Below are 13,654 nucleotides of genomic sequence, written 5' to 3' on the forward strand. Positions count from 1 at the left end.
AGTTATGATTAGTTAGTTATATATACCATCTTATTTTAAAGTATTCTAAGCGTATTAGTACGTTTATATAGGTATATATACAATCAACCATGTTTCATTTAGTTGGATACATTAGTAATTTATTCAAAAAATAAAAGAAATATAATTATACATGAATGCAAGACTTAATAATTTCTTCATTTTAATGTCTTACATATTAAGTTGTACGTAGTTAATGCAACATTATTATTGTTATGTCCACTATCAGCCTCTCAATACATGTGCATATGTGTGGTAAAATGTTGTTGATATTCAATTTCTCACTCCATATGATAGTTTATTGTATTTTGATGACTTAATGAGTATGTTTTAATGCCTATTTTATCGTTTCCTACAAGATTAATAAAAATTTCAACAATATTTATGTTATTTCCAAAAAATTGTATTCCTTTTCACACGTCGAAGTATTTTCATTTCTAGACTAACCGAAATAGACACCGAAATTGAAATTTAATACCTTGGTGCCAATTTGATTTACAAATTTTTTTATCAAATGATTAAGAGTAACTCCTTATTGACTAGTATCATACAACTTCACAAACCACAACTAACCCATGACTCAAAGCAGGTGTTAGCCACCTTTGTCAAAAAAATCTTTAGGTGATGATACCAGAAGGTAGAGTTTAAATCATGTCAATATTGAATTACTAAACTCATTAAAAACAAGTTTATCGATAAAAGAAAAATGAAATAAACTTTAAAATTTGGGTGATAATACTAGATACTTGGGTTTAAATCATGTTAGCACCGAGTTGTTGAACTCTTAAAAAACATGCTTAATGTTAAATAATAATATATAATAAATAAAAAAATCAAGATATTCGTGAGAATCCAAAACTCTCAAGCCCATCGAATCACCTACTATAAATCTGGTTTAGTTGGTTTAGTTAAGACCAGGTGTACTTGACCCATTTTCTATTTTTACCATTTATGTGACTCATGATGGTTATGAGTAGGACTGTCAATGGTTCGGATCCGAGACTAATCCATTAAGTATCAACATGTATTTTTTATTGGAACTCGATATTAAAATCAAGATCTAAGTCCGATCCATTAACAATCAGGTTGGGTTGGGACCAGGGTAAATCCGATTTTATATGCAAAATCTAAATAAACTCCTTATATCTCAACAAATATATTATATAATTTTTATAGTTTCAAACATATTAATCGGATTGGGATATGATTGATCCAGATCCAATCCAATAAGATAGCAGATCGAAATCTTATTGGAGTCCGAAACACCGATCGAAATCCAAAGCTTTCGGATAGGAACAAATCCGATTTTGGGGTCTGATCCGCTCCATTGAAAGCACTATCTTCTATGAGTTAAAAAAAAAAAAAAGCTTGAAAGGTCCCCTCACTCGTTAAAATTGAAAAAATAAAAATAAAAATAATACTAAAAAAAGAAAATGCGGGTGTCGTTTGGTGTAACATTGAAAACTACACCAAACAAAAAAGGGCTTCCCTACGCCATCTTCTCCAAAGCAAACAACCACATCACTGCTCCTCTTCCACCGAGCACTCCCCATCTCCTCCTCTCCCCTCCCTACCCTTAATCTGCGCTCCTCTTCCCCTCTTTATCATGCGCACCCCAACCCCACCATTAAAACCAGAATTAAAAAAACATGTCTGTTTCGATTTTAGATTCAATTAGGGTTTTTTAAAGAGAGATGTGGGATGCTTGGAGCTTTAATGAGAAAACTTTTTTCCCTTTGTTGGAACCCATTAGGCGCCAATGCTGATGGTGGTGGTGGAATCGGTCAAGATGATTTGCTCTGGTTTCGTGATTTAGGCAAGTATGGGTCTGGTGATTTTTCCATGGCTGTGGTGCAGGCCAACCAGGTTCTTGAGGATCAGAGCCAGATCGAGTCGGGACCTCTTGGCACGTTTGTTGGTGTCTACGATGGTCATGGAGGCCCTGAAGCGGCTCGTTATGTCTGTGATCATCTGTTCCGACATTTTCAAGGTCGTTTTTGTTTTTTTTTTTGTTTTTTTAATCTTGGTTTGATTCGATTTGTTAAATTTTATCAGGTTTTTTGTGTAATTTTAATGAAGAAATGAGGTAACTTTAGCGGTTGATTCGATAAATTAGCCCAGTTGGTGAAATTTACGATTCTTGACTTTTTGTGTGTGTGGGATTTTAATGGAGAAATGAGGTAACTTTACCGGGTTGATTTGATAAAATTGCCGAGTTGGTGAATTTGATTCAGGAACTTTGTTTGAATTTTGTTTTTGGTTTTTGGGAAATTTTTTGCCCGCTTTTGTTTTGGGTGGAATCCATTGGTAGGTAAATGTGGGAAACTTGCTAGTATGATTTCAATCTTAATTTGGTACTGCTTTAACTTTAAAAAAAATCGAAATTTATGAAATTTGTTGCAAATTCTGTTTCTTGACCACCCTTTTTCAGGTGGAGAACTTTTTTTATGAAGGTTCTGTTGCACGTGACAATGCATTTTGCAAAGAAGAATCTTATCTACAGATGTTTATGTCTGGGTTCTGTTTCTCACAAACCCAAGAGAAAGGATTAAGGGAAATTTTGTATCTTTTGACAAATTATATTTTAACATATAATGATTGAGTATAATGTTTATGCTTGATGGATTTTAATTCTCAAACTATTGCTACTATTTGATCCCGAAACATTAGAGATTATTGACTCCAGCACTTCTTTTTTCTTCATCTGTCTTGTCAGAAGATAAGAGCTGAACTTGTAGGAAGGTTGATGTGGAATTAAAAATATAATTAGGCCCTATTTTCCTTTTAAAATAATATCAACCATAATTTGGTTACGAGGGCTATCTCGCACGTGGGGTTAAAAGGAACATTGCATTAGATGCCTCTATTTAGACTACCAAAACACTCTCACAAGGACACATTGAATAAAAAGGGCAAAAAATCTCTTTTCTTTCCTCCTCTTGAGAGATGAGATAGAGTTCCTCTGATTAGTTATATATTAGTTGTTCGATTTTGTGTCTTTCCTTGCTTTATTCTTTTCTTGGGTTTTAACATCTTGGGATATTAAGATAGAGCACATTTTGTCCCAAATGTCGTTTTTAATTTAGAGTTTTGGCTTGGCATTAGAGGACTCATCTTAGTTCTGAGTGCTTAGGCATTTTTTTTTCTGCAGAGATTTCAATAGAGGCCCAAGGTGTGACACCTGAGACCATTCGGAGAGCCTTTTTACAGACAGAGGAAGGGTTTACTGCTGTTGTTTCCGAGCAATGGAATACTCGACCAAACATGGCAACCGTTGGATCATGTTGTCTTGTTGGAGTGATCAATCATCGGACCCTCTACATAGCAAATCTTGGAGATTCCCGTGTTGTATTGGGGAAAAAAGTTGGTAACACTGGTGAAATTGCTGCGATACAATTATCAACTGAACACAATGCTAACATGGAGGCTGTGAGACAGGAGCTTAGAGGATTACACCCAAACGATCCGCAAATAGTTGTACTTAAACATGGAGTGTGGAGAGTAAAAGGCATTATTCAGGTTGTTTCACAATTACTTTCTTGCTGTTTCATGGTATTTCTTATGTGCTTCTTCTACAATTTCTAGGGGTTCTTATGTGGAATGCTGAAGCTTGTGGTGTCTTCTTTATTTGTTTGATACGAATGATGCATTAAACTGCTTTTAATTCTATTACAATCTCATGTCACTACATTATTAAAGTGTTCTAATGGGTTCCAACCTTGTCCCCACCGTGTATGAGCCACATCGATCTGAGAAACCAGAAATTCAATTGTGTATTTGTCAGCATTTTCAAGGATGTAGAATTTAGGTGTCCATGAGGCAACTCATTCAATCTCATTGTAGGCATAGAGAATGGGGTGTATCACCACTGAACTCAGCTTCTGTTAAATTTAGTGCAACCATGTTTAACTTGCCAACAATTGTTTGTCATGTAATTCACTAGAAATCTAGAATAGTTGTATGTTGCAACCACGCCATTAGCAAATGCGAGCATCTAAAATCCAAGTTGAGAACTTATAATTTGCTAGGAAGGTGGCCACAAAATTATAGCTTTTACACTATTAAAACCTAGTTCATCACTAATATAAGTTAACTAGTGTTTGCTTGTGCCTACAACACGATCATCCTCTTTGGGGTTAAGGGGATAAAAGAGGAAATATAATAAAGTTGTGTCATAGTATTATTGAAAAGAGGCAGAAGGATAAAGACAATAAAGTTTGGGGGTATTATCAGAAAAGTGGGAGAAGAGGAAAGAGAATAAAGTTAGAGGGGTATAATTGGAAAGGGTAAAAGAAAAAAGACAATAAAATTTGAGGGGTATACTTAGAAAGGGATGAGAGAAAGGAATAAATTGAAAATTTCCTCGAGATTCGTGGTGGAATTAAATCCTAACCCTTCTTATGTGTGTCGGGGGGAGGGGGAGGTAAACATTGGGATGCGAACCGTTGTGTTTTATGGATGGTTGGATGTATCATTTTTTATGTGCATAACCATTAATATATATAGATATAACTACTTATCCCAATATTACGATTTTTTGAGGTGGTTGTTTAGTTAAATTTATACCGTACAAGTTAAAGATTTGAAGCCTGGAGTTGGGATGAGGGGGGTGATGACAATGAACTTTCGACAAGATATATGCATTATAATTTATCTTAATCAAGCTTTCATAAGTTCAAGCTGTATGGTTTTGCAAGTTTGTGAATCATTTTACTCCCAAAACCTATTTATTATGATGCTAGAATATTCTATTGTCTTAGTGTCTTCATATAGAAATGCATTAATCGTGTACATTTAATCCAAAAAATGGAAAATTTAAATATTGAATTCTGAATGTCAAATTTAACGAAGTTTCCTTTACATAAATCTAATATGAATGTAAGAACAAAATATATTGTTGGGTTTGCAACTTCACTTTCTTTTTCATAGAATTTTACGAGTTCTCTCGGCCTTTTTCCTTCCTGAATGGTGATGTTTGTGCCATTGATGACTTTGCTGTTTGTGATCATCAGGTTTCTAGATCTATAGGTGACGTATATATGAAACATGCCCAATTTAACAGGGAACCAATTAATGCGAAATTCAGACTTCCTGAACCAATGAACATGCCCATCTTGACTGCCAATCCATCTATTCTCACTCATCCTCTTCAACCAAATGATTCTTTTCTTATATTTGCCTCTGATGGTCTATGGGAACATTTGAGCAATGAAAACGCTGTGGAAATTGTGCATAATCATCCACGTGCGGTAAGATTTTGCATTTTTATATTCTTATTGTTTCTATCACTTTTTTATTCTGCATTTAAAATTCATTCTTGTTTTGCAGTTTGTGTAATTGTGAAAGGGTTTAATGCTCATGTTTCAATTTTCTGAATGCATGTTTCCATGTGTGTGGTCAAGCAAATTCTTAATTTATAGTTGTTTTGTATAAGATTTGGGAGCAATGCCTCATAGGATGCTAATAATATTGTTGGAGATCTATTGTGGGTTTTTCAAAGGAATCCTTAACATAAAGAAACTTTGTAAAGCTTGTTGTAAAAACTATTACCTATCATCTGAGTTGCTCTTTCTACTATTGAACTCATTTTTCGAAGGCCAATTTTTACAGAGGATAATCAACCTATTCTGCAATTTCTAACTCTGAAAATGGATACAAAGTTCATGGTGAAATGAATAGTTCCAACTTGTTATCTACTTTTGGTAGGGTTATAAAGTTTTATAATTGGTGAGAAGACTATCCTCATCAGAAATCATCTCTCTGCTCATCTCCTGTGGTCCCTCAAATAAGCTAAAAAACCATGTAAGAATATACCTGCCTCATAAAAATGTGTCTGTTTGTGTGTATGTACGAGATAAAATTATGTACATTACCATTTTTTTTTCTCTCCCTAATTTCTAGTTTATACAATTCTATATAATAATATCATTTCTTTAGCCATTGTTGAAATCGAGGAAAACATGCAATCCACTCGAACAAAGGAATATGAGTTGGACTCAGGGAAGCCTCTCGAATTCCTGAATTTTAGTGCTGAAGTTATTAGCCACACAATTATTACAAGTTATACCTTGTCATGTTGGACATAATGCTTGTGATGGTTATGTTTTTTTTTTGTTTTTAATATTTTTAGACATAGTATCCTAGTTATTTTCAAAGATAACAATTTCCCTGCATGCCCAACATGTTGAGAAGTTTCGTACTTGAGTAAAAGCCCTGTAACCTCAATATCGGTCCCTCTGCCTCTTGAATTTCCTAAAATAAATGTCCAATGTGGGTTTTATCCTCATTTCTTTGTACAAACTTTTTTAGACTTCGTTGTAAGATTAGCAACCCCTCGCACCTATAAAGAACTTGAACTTTTTTTCAGATTTTAGATGTAACATCTTTTTGGCTATGTATTAACAATGCAATAATGAGTTTATATTCCAACCATTTGCACTTCTGTTGAAGTGTTCCTTTGAGATCTAAAGTGAGAACTCGTGGTTCAATAGCAAGGCATCTGTAGATGTATTTTGGGCTAACAGAATCACATTGATTCAGGGAATTGCTAAAAGGCTCGTCAAGGCTGCTCTTCACGAAGCAGCTAGGAAACGAGAGATGCGGTACTCAGATCTTAGAAGAATTGACAAGAAGGTTCGGCGCCACTTCCATGATGATATTACTGTCATTGTTTTGTTCCTAAATCACGACCTAATCTCTAGAGGTTCCGTACAAGTGCCTCCACTGTCTATTCGAAGTGCTTTGGTACACCGATAACTCATGAAAACTGGTATTATACTCTACAACTTCCTCTGATTTTGCCCAATCGGAAGACCATATTTACATTTTGCTTGAGATGTCAAAATGATGCTACTTTCCGAATCTCAGCTGAGGAGTTGTTTTATTGTTATTGAGCCTAGAAAGTCCCAAGAGACTGCGAATTTGTAAAATTGTATCAGTGATCTTGTTAGAGGTTATCTTTTTTATTTATTATATTTCTTGTATGATTTTGGAATTATACGATAAATCATTTGGCTAGCTCCAAAAACTCAGGAAATTATTACAAATCTTTGAATTTTTTTAAGCCTCACTTGAACCATGAACTTTTGACCTGCCTTTACTGGAGTTATACATTAGAGTAGAGACGATTCTTCATGTTTTGCTTACTGGGTTTTACTCATGTTACATGTACTGCACAAATTTAATAAATTAAGTGGCTGATTTATCTATCATAAAAAAGGTAAAAGAGATTACAGCAAGTGTTTATTCCTTGTTAATAATTTATGCTTTTAAATTAGTCACAAATTGTTCCTGAATGAATACATGATCGATTCATTTAGAAGGTTGTTACAGTGTGACTGGCACAACAATGCATCAATGACATAGAGATGGAAAATAAAGAAGACTGAAATCCGGTAAAAGCATTAGTTTTCTTGTGTTTGATCCACTCTACTCTAAAAGTGGAAAATAAAGAGTTAGATGCTGCTTTAGTTCCCATATATGTCCAAGTTGCACCCAATCTCAATTGTTGGAAACAATTGGAAGTCAGGGTTGACCTCCCCACCCCATTGTTCTTCAGACTTTGGTGGGGATGAAATGGTAGAGTAATGTATGTCCCCAAATCATTGAGAGGAGAAGTGACTAAAACTTGAAACAACAATTAAAGGAGCAAAGAAGGCCAAAGCTAGTAGAATTGCTTTTTATGGAGGGATTATAAGCGAGATGTGATCCTACCCAAACCCATTAATGATAACTAGATATATTATAGCTAGAGTTCCCAAACTTTACACTTAACTACTTCAAAACTGAAACTAAAATAAAAGAGTTTTAGTTTACAAGTATTTTTCTAGATATGAAAAAATACAAATTTCTTAGGGATCAGATCTTGTTATTTAAATAATATCTTCCCATCTCACACACAACGGCTTATATGGGAAGCATTGTTTCAAATCTTGTATGATTGTCCACCAACGAAGACAGATTTACACGGCATCTCAGACTTCACACCATCACATGAGATTAATGAGATGATTCACATCAACTGTGACTTTATATATTTTAACTAAACTAATTTATTTTTTTAGAATTTAAATAAGGGAAATGTTCAACACCCTAAGCTTTACCCTATACTTTAACAAACGTGTTTTGTCCTACATGGGTTAGAAGTTTTTGAATGGGCTGATTTTTGGTGAGGATGATCTCTATGATTAGAAGATCATCCTCACGAAAAATCAGCCCATTTCAAAAATTTTAGCCCCATGTTTACAAGTTGAAAAATCGTGGACCGTTCATTTTTTGTAAATCATTTTTGATGGGGGGCTTTGGAATAGGCTGATTTTTGGTGAGGATGATCTCTATGTTGTTAAAGTGTAGGGTAAAGCTTAGGGTGGGGAACGGACCCTTTAAATAATAAGAGAGTTTCTATTGCCACATCAATTTTTACTAAGAGCACTCAAAGATGTGATAATTTTTTGGTGATTTATTGATGTGCTCTTTGCAAAAGTTGGTGTGGCAATAGAATCTCTCAATTATTTATGATCTAAATAAAATATGATTTTATGACTAAACATATTCTAATCTACTTTATTTAATTTATAATTATTTTGCAAATAAATAAATTAGAATAATGAATTTTTGACTCCCCTCTGAAAATACTCTCCCATACGCTGTTAACGTGGCATAGGTTAGAATCATAGGTTTTTTTTTTCATCAGGATATAGAATTACTCATATTTCAGGCAAATGTGCAATTGTGTATCCCGAGAAAAATCTATAATTCTAGCACATGCCATGTAGGGAGAGTATGTCAAAAAATCATGACTCAATAAATAATTGTAAACTGAGTTGAATGGTTTATGGACGAAACGTAGATTTAAAGCCTTGATGGGTAGAGAAATACTATAATTTCCTCCTTTAAAAGTGAAAATGAAATTAAAAGGATTTTAGGTTAGAAATAAAAACTACATTTACAGAGATGAGCAAATAAATAACATATTTCCTTGGGATGAGTAGTAATTTTCTAGATAAATTCCCAGATTCCATAACAGCTTGGATTTGGATGGGTAGAAAACACATGTTTCCTAGCCCCATAGGAAATATCGTCCCATATCATATCAGTTCGTTTGGACAAAACAAGTTTCCATTATCTATCTATCTATCTATCTTAAACGGTAAACTGAAAAATTCTAGAATTTGTCCAACGAATAAAAAGACCGGGACGTGAGAAGAGAATATGGATGGATTACCCACATAACCAGTTGCTTTCCCTTATTTTTCTATTTGTTTTTAGGAAAAAGGGAACTGATGTAACCTTTATCCTCCTTCCATATGCTTCGTCCATTGTGTTTATTTATTTATTTATTTTGTTTCTAGTAGTCTTAGGGTTAGGCAGAACAACAGCAAACAAGAATATTTTTTTTTAAACTATCTCACATGGGAATGGCCGCTTGCGTCCTCCCTCACAATGTAAGTCAACTCTTTTCTTAAATACAAAAAACAAAATAAAATAAAATAAATTAAATTATCAAATCAGCCATTCTTAATTTCTTTAAATACAAGACAAAGACACTCTTTATTTACATCATTTTTTAGTATTTATTATTAAAAAAAATTAAATTCAACACTTTTTGTTAAAATAACGCGTTTGTTTACTCTATATTTTCAACGCTTATTGCTGGGTCAGATAGACGATCAGAACCTGCAGTTGGCGAGGCGGGCGTATAACCAGCGAGTGGAGACCATCTAGTGGGTCAGATAGACGACCAGAGTCCATTACCTGATGAGTACTGGGGTTATTACCCCTAGTGGTGTCGATTCGTCCAAGAGTAATATAGATTTTTGTTTTGAGTGTTAGTAATTTTGTTTGAGTGAAGAATCTCTGTATAATCCTGTATATAAATTTTCTTCTTCCGCACTCTAATTTATCGTACATTATTAGACGTATATAAGCTTCTGCTAGTATTATATTTTTTTTGTTTATATGTAGGATTGTATATCGTTTATCAGGTGCAGGTTGAACGCTTTAGAATGCTAATATAAAAAGAAGAGACCATGCCGAAATTTCAAGGTGCCACCTAATACATTGAGATCTGACATGGGAATTTGTATTAGCGTTTGGCGGCCGCCACAGATGGTATTAGAGCATAGCATTAGATCCGTATGGGATATAGATCTGCTATGTTTTGAAGAGTTGGTTGATACCATAGGTATTAAAGCGATAGTCATAGAGTGTCGGTATTCGAATTCATTAGTAGTTCCACATTGGAATTATGAGTTTTTCTGTGTCTAGAAATATATAGAGCCTATTAAGCTTAGGATAGGGTTCTAGGTTTATTCTGATAGTAATGGAAATGAAGTCCATTACAAGTTCCAGGCAACGGTAGCAATTCATAGTTATGTAATAGTTGTTTTAGCCTTATTCTGATAAGTGTCTTACTACGGATAAACACAAGTGAGAGGAGTGGACGAGACATAGGCCGAAACGCAACAGGAATGAGACATATTCTAGATCAGACCATTGACCCGATAACACAACTAATATCATTCATGGAGAGATTGATGAATCTCATGTCAAGTTCAGAGAGGAAATATGAATAATACAACCACCACCACCTTGAAGCCAAATGGAAGGAAGACAATTAGTTTCTAATAAGCGACAAACAATTACGAAACTAACAAATTCATAGGAAAAATAACAATAAGTGGAGAGTGATATTATAGACATACGAACTCAATGGATGGAAGAATTTCATAAGAAACAACAACATATATTACTAAATCTATCGAAAGAAAAAGTTGTGGTATATTATGAGTGTGGCGAATCGGGACATAAAGGAGAGCAATGTTCGGGTCAACGTCAGTTGATTAAGGATGTGTGGCTCTGAAAGATGCTAGACAAACCAATGTATGAGACAATAAGACTACCATATTTTAATAAAATTGATAACGTATTCATGCCATTCCGAACAAACAAGACTAGCGATCGGAAGTGAGAGATAGTACAAGACTTACCACGATTGCAAGGTGCACCATTAAATCCAAGAAATGAGGAAGCGCTGGACTTCTTCGCAAGAGAAAAATACTATTCCACCTCAAGAACCACTTCCACAGGTAGTGTCTTTGAAGAATGAGAGAATTTCCCAGCCCAAAGGACAGGTAAATTTAAGGATGTTGCTGTAGAAGTTTTAACGATTACGTCTATCAAGATTTGGGGACTTTTCCAATCCGGTTGAGGTCAATGAGTGGGTTTTGAAGACTTGAGAGATTTTGAGTGTCATGTAGTACCCAATAAATCAGTGGATGACAGTGACTACATTCCAGTTGGACGGGGATGCCAATCATTATTAACGTTTGAGAGGAATATCTTGGGAGATGGATCGTTTGAATGGGTAGAATTCGAGAGACTGTTTGTTGATAAATTTATATCTGAGATTGCTCGAAAAATCAAGCACTAGAAGTTTTTGAGATATGATGTTCACTAGGTTGTCACAATATGCGCTCGAACTTATCCTAACAGACCTACAAAAGGCCCATAGATTCTTTAGAAGACTATAACCCTACCTAAGAGCCAAAAGGTCAATGATTGAGATTACTAATTATAGAGATACGATAAGTCGAGCTTAGAGGGGAAATGGAGTTACAGACTTCCAAGGGGCAAATCAGTCAACCCCAGAAATCTTTTCCTTCCAGATCAGATTCAGTCAAGAGACCGAGTGCCTCTGGACCCTTATATCCACAGTACTGAGCTCTTACTCCACTATCGAGTTACATGGTTTCTTCATCCCCGAGTTATAGAACAATTGAGACTCCAATGATACCAACAGGGTCAAATGAATCAACAAGGCAGGTTCAGAGCCTACAGACCCTAGTCTACCAACTGCCTACTCCACAGAGATCTACGAAGACAAGATCGTTGATATGTTACGCGTGTGATTAGGTAAGACATATCAAGAGAGAATGTCCTCTATCATAGGCGCGAGCAAGAGTTATAACCCAGGAGAAAGTATCTGTCTCCGACGAAGTTTTGAAAAGTACAATTTCTAATTATAATGTTAGAAATTGGAATTTTTTTCAATACTGGTTCTTCTAGATCATATAATTCTGCTGAAAGTTTTCATACTTGCTAGAGTTGTTCTTCCCACTATCATTATTTTAGTATAATATTTGGAACGGACTAAACAACCAACCTTTCTCCTACTGCTTTCCATTTTCTATGCTATTATCTCATTCTCATCTTTAATCTCACCATTTTTGCTAGCGATTTGATATTTATTATAATTTGGAACTGCGAAGCTTCTGGAAGTAGGTAGAGTAGAAACTACTCAACTAATAGTAAGGGGGTAAAGGAATGAAACTAATTCGGAACTAGAATGAAAAGGTGCAAGCTTATAAAAAAATAATAAATAAAAATAAAAAGAGCTAACCGTGAATCAACTAGACTGCGTTTTGATAATTGATAGATATGTTTTAGGTATAAGGATGGTTGTAAAGTGTGAGAAGGCGAATGCGATTTATAAGACTAGTAATATGACTATATAGCAAGTGAATGTATGGGTAATAACTAATACTATATATGGTTGAGTTGATGAACTGGTGAATTTGGAAAAATGTATCGTACAATTTTGAAAGAGTATGTGGGATGTAAAAGAAAAGAGATTTAGTAAAGTATAAGTTAGGAGGTGGGTTGATGTAAAATGTGAGAAAGAATAATCTTGTGATAATGTTGCATTAATGGTAACTTAATGGAATTGTGAGAAAATAGATGTAGGATTTATCCCCTCAAGTAAGATTTTAAATTATAAAGGTTATGACAGAAGTTTTGAGGAAATATCATAAGTAAAAAATAAAATATTGAATTGAATATAAAGATAGTGGTTTATTTGCGGTAAAACTATGCATTGAGGAGTAATATTCCTATCAAGTATGAGTAAAACATAATAGACGGTGTAATTGATGAGAGAAATAAAGATAAAGAATAGAGAAGAAGTGAAAGGATTGTTGTTGATAGACATTGATGGGGAAGTGATAAAAGGTGAATTGATTGTTATCTTAGGATTGTACAAATAATGGATTAGTTGGAGTATGAGTTTGAATTAGAGTGATTAATGAATGTGTTGGGTTGACGGAGTATGGGAGACATAAGTCTACGAGTTATAAATCAGATTAGTTTGGGATTAAGAATAGATGGTAATCGAAAATAAGTGTTGTTTATTATACATGTCGTGTTAGTGGAATCGCGACAAAGCTCGATAAGGAATTATTTTAATTTCGATAACGAAATTTTTATTAAGGGGGGAGAATGTAAAATCCCGAGTTTTCAATTCGTATCTCAAGGAAAAATAAATAGTGAAATTTTAAGAAAATCTTGAAAGTGAGACTTAGGGGTAAAACTTTAGGATGTTTCTGATCATTTTAAACGGAATATGACATCACCATTAGATTCAAAATGATTAAAAAACATACTTTAACCTGTACGCACGCTCAAATGTTAGTCCGAATATAAAAATTGTAAAATCCTTAATTACCGAGTCGGACTAGGCTAAAATAGTGACTTTTTACTAGAACAAGAATTATTAATATTCGATCATATCATGGGTTTGTAACGAAAAATTATTGAATATGGACTATTTATTTGTCATTTTTGGAAATCAGGAAGTCAA

The 13,654-nt window shown here is 34.3% G+C and overlaps 1 protein-coding gene across 1 annotated transcript; it reads left to right on the top strand.

Annotated features, from left to right (window-relative positions):
- Positions 1-1,471: 1,471 nt before the first annotated feature.
- LOC147396166 (Protein phosphatase 2C family protein) lies at positions 1,472-7,081 on the top strand. The gene is made up of 4 exons (XM_086450584.1): positions 1,472-2,008; positions 3,170-3,537; positions 5,031-5,267; positions 6,559-7,081. Exons 1-4 carry the CDS (start codon positions 1,720-1,722, stop codon positions 6,772-6,774), a joined length of 1,110 nt encoding a protein of 369 aa, XP_086306710.1. The 5' UTR covers positions 1,472-1,719; the 3' UTR covers positions 6,775-7,081.
- Positions 7,082-13,654: the final 6,573 nt, after the last annotated feature.

Source organism: Akebia trifoliata, chromosome 8, assembly GCF_017979445.1.
Source record: "Akebia trifoliata isolate Shusen 1 chromosome 8, ASM1797944v1, whole genome shotgun sequence".
In the NCBI taxonomy this organism is placed as follows: domain Eukaryota; kingdom Viridiplantae; phylum Streptophyta; class Magnoliopsida; order Ranunculales; family Lardizabalaceae; genus Akebia; species Akebia trifoliata.